The sequence below is a fragment of the Bombus vosnesenskii genome, unplaced genomic scaffold, assembly GCF_011952255.1.
Source record: "Bombus vosnesenskii isolate JDL3184/JDL3185 unplaced genomic scaffold, Bvos_JDL3184-5_v1.1 scf7180000013263, whole genome shotgun sequence".
Classification (NCBI taxonomy): domain Eukaryota; kingdom Metazoa; phylum Arthropoda; class Insecta; order Hymenoptera; family Apidae; genus Bombus; species Bombus vosnesenskii.
In genome coordinates, this window is record NW_022882923.1 from 9,173,387 (window position 1) to 9,186,692 (window position 13,306).

At 42.9% G+C, this 13,306-nt stretch overlaps 1 protein-coding gene across 18 annotated transcripts in view; it reads left to right on the forward strand.

The window, feature by feature from the left end:
* LOC117232714 (tyrosine-protein phosphatase Lar) overlaps positions 1-13,306 on the forward strand; it is a 278,813-nt gene that overhangs the window by 258,663 nt on the left and 6,844 nt on the right. For 13 of the 18 annotated variants that reach the window (XM_033492311.1, XM_033492390.1, XM_033492320.1 and 10 more), the window contains 7 exons: positions 89-239; positions 1,409-1,705; positions 8,507-8,515; positions 10,506-10,645; positions 10,740-10,942; positions 11,606-11,772; positions 11,883-13,240. In XM_033492311.1, coding sequence (XP_033348202.1) covers positions 89-239; positions 1,409-1,705; positions 8,507-8,515; positions 10,506-10,645; positions 10,740-10,942; positions 11,606-11,772; positions 11,883-13,240 — 2,325 coding nt within the window. The remainder of the gene's footprint in view (positions 1-88; positions 240-1,408; positions 1,706-8,506; positions 8,516-10,505; positions 10,646-10,739; positions 10,943-11,605; positions 11,773-11,882; positions 13,241-13,306) is intronic. The other 5 variants (XM_033492328.1, XM_033492351.1, XM_033492418.1 and 2 more) reach the window with 3 other exon arrangements.

Sequence of the window (13,306 nt, forward strand, 5' to 3'; positions counted from 1 at the left end):
ACGAAGCATATACGTTCGTGTCTGGCGTTTATAGGAAATATAAATTTTAATCTTTCTTGCGAATCGTCGGAATCGCGATGAATTTCAGGAGAAGCATCATCGAAGGATACCAGTCACCGAGAACTACACGCTGACAGGCCTGTATCCGAACACGCTGTATTACGTTTGGTTGGCTGCGCGGAGTCAAAGGGGCGAAGGAGCTACAACGATACCATATCCGGTTCGCACGAAACAGTACGGTAAGCAAATAGTCAAAGAAGCAGAAAAGAAGGCGAAAAAGATAGGAGTGAATTCATGCAGCGAGGAGTGCCGAAGAAAGATCGATTCGCGATTGTTCGATGGTAATAGGGGATAAATTTTGATAGAATCTATTGTGAACGCGTGATACACGTCGATGCAATCGCGGATCGTCGTGGCACGGCAGGTAGGAGGTGCTGTAGCGCTAGACGCTCCCGCAAAGTAGCGTAAGCTATCGTAATTAATTCGCGACACCTTGAGTTCAGATATGCTAAAGATGTTCTTCGTGACCGTGGATTTCATTGAACAAGGGGGGAAAAGAAAAAAATATCCATAAGAAAAGAAAGACGGAAGATAGAGAGTATCGTTGAACCGTGAAGTGTGGGAGAGTGAGAATGATTGCATGCGTTGCAAATAAGACAGCCGTTTTTGGATGCCACTTTATATATATCTATCTATATATATATACGTACATATCATACATATAAATTGCACTAAGCACTGCATTGATATATGTGTGCATTTTGGGCACCTCTTTTCATTCTTGATAACGTATGGTTTACGTCCGTTCTTCAGTTTTTTATTGTCTCTCGTTTCCTTGCTAATCGAGGCACGGCGTTTTAACTCCACGCGGCGTAACACGCGCGAGTTAATCGCTCGTGCCACATGAAATTTTTTCTCTAATCACGTACTTTTTCGACTGTTCAAGGATCGACTCATGAGTTTTTCCTTGAGTGATTCGCCTCTCTGAACCTTGACCAATCGTCACGTAAAGTTTTTCGTTTAGATCCCTTCGTCGCGTCGGTCAGGTTCGAACGTGGTTCGATTTCGAAGTTGTTCGAGTCCAACGAATCGAAATACCCGCGAACATTCGTTTTTTTCCCTCCTTTTTTTTTTTTTTTTTTCTATAATTAACCATCGGCCGATCGTATACGCGTGCACCTTGCCAAAAACCAGTAACGCGAAAATCGAATTAAGCCGTAGCTCGAATTTCGACGAGTTTCCAACAAATTTCCAACGAATTTTGCACGAATTTTTCGCGATTCTTTCGATTCGGGACTCGAGCCCTCGCAGTTGACCGCGATCGTTCAATGACCGACGATCGACGATATTTTCCTACCACGTTTTCGTTTTTTCCCCTCTTCCCCCCCTATAACTGAGTGTTATACAGTCCCCGGGGCTCCGCCTCGCAATGTAAGCGGACAAGCGATCAGCCCGACCTCCATATTGGTAACATGGGAACCACCGCCTGCCGATCGATCGAACGGGAGGATCGCGTACTACAAGCTGCAAGTCGTCGAGAGCGGACGCTCCGACTCGGAGGCGAAAGTTATCAAACTGAATGACACGCGATTCGTGTTGGACGAACTGAAAAAATGGACCGAGTACCGGATTTGGGTATTGGCCGGGACCAGCGTAGGTGACGGACCTCCGAGTTATCCTATCTCGGTCAGAACTCACGAGGACGGTATGTATCATTAACGCTAGTCGTCTTCTTACCTTTAATCGAACATAGAGAGGAGTGGCGCTGCGAGACTCGAGCGAGGAATCGTTTCTCTTCGATTTATCGTGTCTTTTATAGTTTCTCTATTATAGCCATATATATATATATATATATATTGTTAATTTACTGATATTTTATTGCATAAGAAAAGACCTCGCGAAGGTTCCGGGCGCCACGCTTCGCGTCTATAGAGATACTTTTGCGAAGGCTATATATCGCGACAAAGTTCATCGCGCAAGAGCCAAAAATATAAAAGCCCGCCAAAAATCAGTCCGAAGATCAGTACCCGTGATTCCAGTGCCGGTTGCGATGACACGCCCTGATTCTCGACCCGGTGACGTTCGGTCTATCCTACGGCTGTCTACATAAATGTATATCTCTGTATTAAACGTATTTTCGATTTCAGATTCCGCTAACGTCTCTTCGAACCTATCTCTTCCCAACCGTGTCACATACAACCGATCCTCCTTCTCTTAACGATTCTCTATCTTCTTCACTCTGTTCTTAGTTCTGTTTTCTTGTTCGACAACGTTTTACATGCGTTTCCGTTTCTAGATTACATTATCGTTGTGTTTTCGTTTCGTTCGATCTCACCGAATTATGTTACCTTACATTACATTACGTTACGTTATATTACAATATATTATATTATATTATATTACATTATATTATATTATATTATATTATATCATATTATATTATACTATATTATATTACATTATATTATTATATTATATCATATTGTATTATATAATACGTAAAGCTTCTCCTCTCAGGCCACTTTTGCGTTTCAGTTACGCTTTCGAGAAACGAACTGTCAACTCAGCCTTGTCGCGGCAACAGAGAAGATACCAGGACGAATACGCGGCCCTTTTTTTCCATTTCGAAACACTGAAATCCGATAATTCAATTTTTGTTGCGCGAACGTAAGTTTTTTGAACGCGCACATCGATTTTTTCGCGTTTCTCCTTCAAAAGCTAAACGCTCCACCAAACCTTCCTATCGCTTTTCTGGCAATACCTTCGATCTCTCCCAAAAAATGTGTGTGTGTGTGTATCTTTTTTCCTTTGGTTTTTGCTTCTCCTTTTTGGACGGGACGCGGCAATTACATAGCGAAACGCGGAACCATGTTGGCCCTAATTTTTTGGCTGGCGAGATTTTATATTTTTGGAATTTTTGCGACAACAAAACGATCTTCCATGAAATATTCTGTGCTCCCAGAGAAAAGCCCCGAACTTTTCCCCAGAGTGCCCCAGACATTTTTTCCAGGTGGTGCACGCAGCCGCGGATTTTTCAGAAGCTGATAACCAATTTTTGAGCTCAGCTATTACCAAAAAAAAAAAAAAAAAAATGTGAAAAAGATACGACTAAAAAAAAAAAAAAAGAGGAACGTATTTTCTTACTATTTTTACAGGGCCTAATCGCAACTCTCCCTTTGTACGTTGCCGTTGGTTTTTGTTCCCCTGAGCCCCCTCTTTTAAAACTTGGAGACCCATTTTAACACGCTAACTAATACTTAATTATATACTCATTCACGTGTTTTTGTCTTTCCTTAAAGCATTTGCAGGAGGATGATCCAGGTTTTGAACAGCTAGTTTTTAAGATTTATTCGCACTAACGTAACATTACCGATTGTCTAATGATATGTACTCATAACACTCAATGTTCTTTCTGGTGGTAACCGTGATTATTACGTCACGTAAAGATGTTTCGTTTCTCTCTTTAGTTCGTTGACTCACTCTTGCCACGTGTTACGACGATAGAGGCCAAACTGACCGTCCCTAAGCGTGCGCAACATTATTTTTACCGTTCCGAGGAAAAATTCTATATTATCGCTTGAATCGATTCTACGAGACATTTATCGGACGGAAATAATGTCTGTGAACGAGGGCGGCAGCTTGTCTGGTGAAACGCTTATGTGTGTGTGTATATATATATATATATATAATTTATACCTATACATATATCATATATATATATATATGTAAACCATAGCGTATGTATTACACACAGCAAAAATATATATACATATTATTATTCCACTACATACCTACATATATGCATTTATATGTATATATATATATATATATAAATATAAGTATTTGAGAAAAATCATATATATCTATATATATACATATATAATATATTTCTATATCTCTGATATATAAGGCTCTTCTGTCTTTAGTTAAAATTTAGTTCTACCTATCGTTTGCACATGTTTAGAGCATGCCTTCGTTTGTTTATCGATCCCTCGGTCTCACCAAAAATTCAATCCCGTCGATCATATAACTCTCCTCGACTACGAGCGATCCCTGGAATCCCCAACTCGAAACAGATTCTCCCATCACCGTCCAAAGAAACCGTCAAGCTGCTGTCGAGTCTGCGAGATCTCGGTCTCGAACCACCGTAAAATGGTTCCACAACCGAATCGACAAAAGTCCTATGAATGGCATGCCGATGCACGAAGAAGTTTTGCTTTTCGTTTCGAATCTTTCCTTTCCGTCTCCTACTCGGTACTTCGCTGATCATCGGTTCGGTACCGTCCCACCCTGCATGGTACAACGAGTTTTTCAACCCCTTCCAGACACCGTTTGCCCGTTCCCCGTCCGATTTATCTCGCGAATCTCGCGAGCAGAGAAGCTAACGAAAGGTAGAGGGAACGACAGCGACTACGACGATACGATGTTATTAATCGTATCGTATGGGGAAAGTAATCGAGCCGCGATATCCCTTTTTCTTTCTTTTCTCCGTCGGTGACGTTCAGAACACGTCGTACGACAGACAGTCGACCGCGTTTCGTCTACGAAAGAATGAAAGAACACACGTAGGATCGCAGCCAGGAGAACGGCAGCTCTTTTGTCTTGGAAAATAATCGAAGACCTTGGTTGGTCGCGAAATCGGAATCATTTGTTGCGAGAGAGGCATTGTGAAGGCGCGTCATTGTCGCGGAAAAAGTCGTACGAACGCATCTCTAACGACGTTCCCTCGAACCTTTTGCACTCGGCACTACGGAACGCCCAGGATCCTCTTTCGTTTCACCAGCCCCCTACTCCCGGTTCCTCCCACGCATTGTCCCGTTTACGGACCGACCGATCCAACCGTCCACCCTCTAACAGCAGACTCGGCAAAGCGAGGCGGAACGATAAAAAGCACTGCTGAAAGCACCCTGCCGTGTAAGCTCGCACATTATCAAGCACAAAAGTTCACCGTCGTATATACGTATACTCGTTCGTTATTGTTATTGTCGCCGCTAGTATCGCCATCACTACCAATATTCTATGATTATATTATTCTAAACGTATTATCGATATATACATATTACATATATCTTGTATGTATACCTATATATATTATATATATATGTATTACACATATTATATATTATATGTATATGTATCATTACCGCCGTTATGAGTGTGTGCACGGGCACCGATAAAAGTATTATTTTTCATGCGGGCACGGTTTTATCTCGCACCCACCACGCACGCATGTAAAGTCGCACACGCGTTTCACGCACGACGAAAGGTAGAGAGAAAATAAAGAAGGAAGAAGGTGAAACGCGCAACGATGAACGCGTATCTACGCACCTACGCACAAAAGCCACACGCAGACGCACGCCTTTACCGTGTCCTACTAACTGGGTATATATGTATATATATATATATATATGTATGTGTGTATATATATATATATATACACGTATATCACCATGCACCACTTGAAAAAGCACCCTTCGCTTCGAGTAACTGCCGACAGCCTAAAAAGCACACGCGTGCACGCATGCACGCATGTACGTAGGACGTGTGCGTGGGTGAGTGTGTGTACGCGCGTATCTACGTACATTTCGATGTACTTGCTTTGTACGTAAACGCCTAGGAAACAAGCGAGACTCGTGCGTGAACGTGCGCGAGCGACTATAATGCGCTCCCGATATACGTATAGTATTCGTTGGACCTTCGACGTATTAAAAACAGCACCGTATTTCGCAGCGCACCGTATGATCACTATATATTCACGTGTCTAAATATCAATTGTCACACTCGATTGCGATATATCGTGCCGAGCACCAGCACTGAGAGCACCCTTGAATAACGAGCACCCCCACCGTCGATTGTCGTGCAGTTTGATCAGCGCGTCTTCTCCACGTGAACCTCGATTCGGTCTCGATCTGTTTCCTCTCTTGTCTCGTAGCATCGTATGTCCGAGTATGTAGTTATGTGCATCGATAGTCGTTGAATCTATCGAGAACAACGGTATCGAGTTCACGTCGGGTGCGGCGTGCACGCGTGAATGCGTGAACGAGTGCGTAAAAGAGTACAGGATGCAAGAGTAAACCGTAACGCGTCGAAAGTCGCGCAATGGCAGCACGAGGAGAATGATAATCGATCGTCGTGCCAGGAAAGAAATTAGCGAAAATCGGAGGGCGACGTTCGCGAATTCTTCGGCCGCAAGCGCGATATTCACCGGGCGATATTAGCAACACGAGCGAAATATCCGTGACGCGGACGAAGAGAATTGCCGCGAGAAGACGTTCAATTTGAAACATTTGAATACCAATATTCATGCAATTTTTTTCATTATCTTCGTCCATTTAGTCGACAGCCACGAGCCTGTCGGCAACAAGCGCTGAGATGCATCGATATCGACGGAGAGAGAGCGTTCGCCGACACCCTGTTCCGCTGCTATCGAAAGAACAGAATCCCTTCGACGAAAGGGGTGAAAAATCGGTAAACCGCCAAAGACTCTCTGTCCGTTCGAGACGAACATCGATGGATCGTTGATACGCGGGAATATCGCGGAAATTTCTTACACTCACCGATGTCGTTGGAATGATATACATAATCATATTACACCAGACCTTCTCTACTCTATTGTCTATACGTGCACCTTCGTTCTTTGCATGCTCTCACCGACCTACTTTTTTCCATCTTCTGCCTCTCTGTAAGTTATAACTATCGTATCTTTAATATTGAATTACGTATTTTATTCGTACGTATAACATGTTCTTTATATATATATATACATTACATATATTACGTATTACTACATCTTTATATCGTGTCTCGATATACCTTTACGTCTTCTCCTCTAGGTATATAGAAAGAGTATACTGTACTCCGTTTTATGTGTGTTTTTCACGTTTCTATTTCTGAATCAACAACGACTCGCGGTTCGAGTCCGGTTGTCTCTTTTACTCTGGTAGCTGTGTCGTCGGAATATTAAGAAATCGACCGATCGAGGAACCACCCGTTCGTCGTTCCAACAAGAACCGAACGATCGGTTCTCCATTTTCCTCCGACAAACGCATGCTTCTTCCTTCTCTGTTTTCCCTCCGACTCGGTCTCTGCTATCGTGCGCCGATAACACCAACAACTGAGAAACCGATCGGCAATCCGATTAGTCGGCGTGCCGTAAGAACGACGCGCACCATTTCACGACCATTGTTAATTACGTGCATATTTTGCGAAGAATTTTGCGATTTTTGCGTGGGTGAATGCGCGGGTGTATGCTACCGATGAAACGTAAGAGCGAACAGAAAGAGGGACGGAAATAATTTTTCACCGTTCTTCGAGACGAACAAAAGCAAAACGACGTCGTTTGTTTCGCCTTTCGCTCGAAAAGAAATTTACCCCTTCCATGTACAGCGATACAGATTTTTTATCGAGCTGACGTTTTTTGCGGGTGACTTTTTGGAGTTGCAAAAAGAAAAAAAAAAAGACAAAAAAAAAAAGAAAATTTTCCTCGAAAACATATTCCACCTTCACCGACTCTCGTATCCTTATCTATTCTATGTACGTGAATTTTTTCCGTCGAGACGAGTCGCGCCTTTTTTCACGACTTTAGATTACACACGGGTAGCGGTTTATACGTTCCCGAACCATAACACGATACCAACCACTTCTTCTTACTTATGGTTTCTCCTTCCTAGCTTTCTTTTTAGTAGACATTTTATCATAGGTCTTCCCTCTCTCGATGCCTCGTGCCGCGAGGGAAAGGACGAAACGCGCGGACTCGTGTCGTCTATCTTGTCCTTGCGTTTTTCTCCCTCCATTATCATCTTTTCTGTTTTCTTCCTTCCTCGCGATTTTCCTTGGCCGAAAGCTGTTGGATCGACTTCACTCTGATAAGAAAGGCCGCGGTTACGTATCGCTTCGAATTTTCGCAAAGAAGAAGAAAAATCGGCGAGTCTTTCTCTCGGCGGCAGGAGGCAGGTGGACATGAGCCTTTAGTTATTTCATATTTGGAGTAGTGATTGCGCATGCCAAAAAGACAAGAAAAAAAAAAAAAAGATATTCTCACATCTCCCGCCTCTCTGCGACCAACTGCAACCGAGGACCAAGCGATATTTTTCTATTTAACGATCGATTCGAAAGAGAATTTTGTCCACCGACGTTACTCGGCAGAGCGATAAAAAATATTACGAATAGAGCAGAGGGTGCGATTGGAATCGAGCGCGTGGGAGGGAGGGAACGAACGAACGAACGAGCGAGTGCGCGTGTGCGTGTTTCACCAGAGAAACAGACAAAAATTTCATACCTTTTTTCTCTCTCTTTCTCTCTCTCCCCCTAATCAGAGCAAAAAAAAAAAAAAATACAATAGCTGTAAAAGAGGCCATGTTGACGTTGATAATAATCAGTAGTATGCTACCCACTGATATGCCTAAATATATTAAATATTTAATAATTCTACTCAATATACGTGAGAAGTTGACACGAATTTTTACGAGATTTTTTTCCCACTTTTTTGGCGACTTTTGGGGCGCAGATCCAAAAAGTGAGTATCCCTTAGCTCGTCTCGAATTGTGCCATGAATTTTCTTCCTGTATTTAATCATTTTTTTCTTTGTCTCTCTCTTTACACACACATATATATATATATACACGTAATATATATATATAATATTTTTGTTCCTTTTTTCCGGCTCTTTCGCATATATCGTTTTGTTTTTTCTCCGTGGGAGACTATTTTGGAGATTTTTTCTTTTTTTTTTTTCACTGTGTTTTCGTTGCTGCAGTCGGTAAGCAAATACAATTAAAATGAAAACTATTTACGTCTGCGTAAATAGTTGCGGCTGCGACTGCGACTGCGCGCTCGCCAATTTTGTTTTTTGCGTTGCGTAGCGATTTTATGGACGTAATTGATACATTAATTACGCGAGAACAGTAAAACTTAAAACCGATATAGAAGCAAGAGACGTATCTCGTTCACCGAGGGAAACTTTCTTCTTCTGTATACAGGCCATCTTCTGTATGCAGCAGTCGTGTTTGGCTTTTCTTTGTCGTATTCTTTCTTGCAACGCAGTTTTTATTTTGCGACACTTTGTAGAGGCTGCAGTTATCGTTCTCGTACAAACCTAGAGGTACATTAGGCTTTCCTTTTCTTTTTCTCCTACAATTCTTCTTCTTTCTTTTTTTTTTTTTTTTTCGTTCGTTGTTTTTCTGTGTAACGCCGATATAACGTTTCCGATGCCGGATACTGGACCGTCCATGACCACGCGTCGTCTTTGTCCACGTCGTTCTCGTCGTTGTCTATCGAAAATACAATAATGGGGATGATTCGAGAGAAATATATCGAACCGGGTCTCGAGATCCGTGCAGATCACAAAGCGAAGACTTCGAGAAGCGTAAAAAAGCAAAATCGCAACGAGGGAAATGAAAATGGGTGGCGACGTAGCGACGTTCGCGACAAATTATCAAAACGGCTTATCAATGTGGATATATGTGTAAATTCGCGTGATACATTTCGTTATCCTTGCACGTTTATCGAAAAACACGATTGCACGTTTCCTCTGGCACAGTTTTCATCCACGTCGCACAACCAACGATAGTACATCGCATATATACGCGTATACCGTATGTATGTATGCGTATAACGGAACTACTTCGTTTTCGTTCGTCATGGACTCTCCAATATTGCCGTAGCATTATCGACCAACGTAACCGCGCTCTTGCATCTCGATGACGTATTTATACGCGCATTCGTACATTCGCGTTCTGAAATCGAATGCAGAATAAAAACATACATTATTGGTATTCAAATGGAGGATTATCGTGTCGTAGGGACGTAGAGCATGAGGTACCGGCGTACCTCGTAATATTGTTTGTACATCGTTTTGTCCGTGTGCGATTGGTGGCATGTACATATTTTCCATTAATTTTTCTTTACTCTCTCTTTCTCTTTTTCTCTCTCTCTCTCTCTCTCTCTCTCTCTCTCTCTATCTTTATCATATTCTCTTTCTCGTTTCATCCTTGCGATTTGTTTTCGTTCGTTTACGTTACGTTCTGTCTTTCACCTGTTCCCTTTCGTTGCAACGCAGCTGCGTTATTTTGTTTCTCGCACGAGTTTTCAATTTGCTGTATACAACGCTTTGATTTGCCATACTGTTTTCGCTACGCGCTCCTTCACTTCGTTTATATACCAACGACGAACGACCCGTTACAGATCGTTACCGATTAAACGGACACAGAGATCGACGTTATTTTATGTTTCTGCATAGAGAGAAAAGAGTACTTTTAGTTTTTTAGTTTGCTTCTTCGATCCATCGGACGGACACGATTCAATGGACAAGCCCCCCCCCCCCTACCGTTTTGTTTCGTTCGATTCAACCCTACGTATTTATTTACTTTACAGATCTTTCTTCCTGGTTATGATATCGTTTAATCCCCCCTTTCAAGTATGACTGCGATAGTGTGAGAGCGTGTGATTGCGAGTATGCAGCAGAATCGGCCGTCAAGTGCACGAATTAACCGATCGTTGCGTTCCAGTGCCGGGTCATCCTCAAAACGTGACGGTAACACCGATCAATTCGACCACGATACACGTGAAATGGAGACCGCCAACGTCGAAAGAACAAAACGGCGTGATAAGAGGTTATCACATACACGTGCAGGAAATGAGAGAAGAGGTCTGTCTGTGCGGAGCTTCAAATTTCACGCTGTGATTCGTTCAAACGGACGCATTTTCTCAGCGACTAATATTTTCGCTATTTACCTTTGTAGGGAAAGGATCTGTTGAACGAGCCGATACGACGCGACGTGCAAGAAGACGGCGTGCTGGAAGTGAACATTACCGGGTTGCAACCTGACACCACGTACTCTGTACAAGTGGCCGCTCTAACGAGAAAAGGAGACGGTGATCGTTCGCCGCCAGAAACTGTCAGAACTCCCGGAGGTGTACCCAATAGACCTCATGTTAACGTGAAGTATGTTCTTTAGATTCCTTTATATTTCATGCCAAACGAACTTTCGATATTTTTTTCGCTTGACATAAAATTCGCTAGCATAAAAAATATATATATATATATATATATCGACAAACGGACGAACGATCGCCTAGTCGACTCGCTCTCCAAAGCCGAATTCTCTTAATTATTACGTATGGAAATATTTAAAACGCGTAGCTTATTGAAGCCGTGTGGATATTTATACAACTTTATATTTTTATGAATACGATTGGAAAAATGAAGCTGAGGCAGACCATTGTTTCACCTACTACGTATTATAACGAGTATTATATTTTAAATATTTTATGTATTTCATATATTATTTCATATTATGTCCATTCCGTGTATTTTTTGATTTTCCGTGAATGCATAAAAATCCGCAGTCTATTTATAAAACGCCAATTGATAATGTTTAAACACTTCGTTAACGTGTCAATCAAAGTTGTTCAAAAATCCGAGCATCGAACGGCCTGTGTCGAACGAGTTCGACATAAACAAGCTATAACTGGAAAACGAGATTATATCGGACGTATGAATCACCCAGAAGCCGTGATCCATAAAATTAATAAAGTTCAAATTTTCTTGTCAATGTCCTGTCTTCTTTTTTCTTCTTTTATTTTTCTGACAATGTCTCGTTTCCAGACTTTTGTCCAAAGATCCTGACGTGGTTGAACTCGAGTGGTCGCAGCCTACGCAAACGTACGGCGACGTGTTGGGATATAGAATAAGATACGGAATTAAGAACCAAACGCTCAAGGAAGAGTACATTCCAGGAAACCGTCAACATACTTACAAGATCACTGATCTTGGTAAGCTCGATTCCCCTATATACAGTATTCCTCTCTTAGTGGTATCGTTTGATCATTTTTTCTTAATGAAAATTACTATTTTTCACGCTTTGATTGGATTTAATTCGCAGAGGAACGAGGGGTGGATTACGAGTTTAGGGTGGCTGGTCAAAACGCGATCGGATTCGGTCAGGAGACGGTGCGATTCTGGTACAGTCCCGAAGGAGAGCCAACTGGCCCGCCGACGAATTTATCCTACTTTTTCCAAACTCCGGACACAGTGTGTGTCACGTGGGATCCGCCCCTGCGACAGCACAGAAACGGTCAGATCACCGGTTACGATGTTCAATTCAACAAGAAGAACGATCACTCTACAACCATCAACAGGAATACGACCAAGACGAGAGCAGTTTTCACGAATTTGGAGGAAAATACGGAGTACGTGTTTCACGTGAGAGCGCACACATCCAGGGGGAGTGGGCCATATTCGGAAAAGATCACGATCATAACGGAGAAAGATATTGGCCGGGCACCGATGTCGGTAAAAGCGGTGGCCACGTCGGACACGAGCGTGGAAGTTTGGTGGGAACCGGTACCTAACCGTGGAAAGATACTTGGATATCAAATATTCTACACAACAACCGCTGTCGAGGACCTAGACGAGTGGAAGCAAAAGACTGTCGGCCTCACCGAGTCGGCGGAACTTGTCAACTTAGAGAAATTTACTCAGTACGCGATCACGGTAGCAGCGAGATATAAGACTGGCCTTGGAAGACTCAGCGAGAAGGTAACGGTCAAGGTGAAGCCGGAAGACGTGCCTTTGGATCTAAGGGGGCCGGACTCGTCCACGCATTCCATGACCCTTTCCTGGAAACCGCCTATCAAACTGAACCCCATGAACTACAAGGTCTCGTTCGATGCTGTCAAAGAGTTCGTAGATTCGCAAGGTATCACGCAAACGCAGATCGTGCCACGCAGACAGATTCTCTTGGATCCTAGCGTGACGACGACCACGATCAACGAACTGCAGCCGTTCACCACGTACAATGTGAATGTGAGCGCGGTGCCAAGAGATGGTCAGTACAGGCCACCGGCTAAGATCACCATTACCACGCAAATGGCAGCTCCGAAGCCTATGGTCAAGCCTGATTTCTATGGCGTGGTCAACGGAGAGGAGATTCAAGTGATTCTGCCCCAGGCCTCCGAAGAATATGGATCAATTTCGCATTACTATTTGATCGTCGTGCCCGAGGACCCGTCAACAGCGGATAAGCAACCCGACGAATTGACCGAGGACATGATCGCGGGAAAAGGGGCTAAGGAAAGGGAGAATGCTCCTTACATTGCTGCCAAGTTTCCACATAGAGATATTCCGTATACGTTCCATCTTGGCAGCGGAGATATATACGAGGGTTATGAAAATCGTAAGCTTGAGAAGAGTAAACGATACAGGATCTTTGTGCGTGCCGTTGTCGACACACCGAGAAAGGTGGGAATGAGACTGCAATTAGTAGAGAGAGAGAGAGGAAGATATTAAACGAATAAATATGATAAC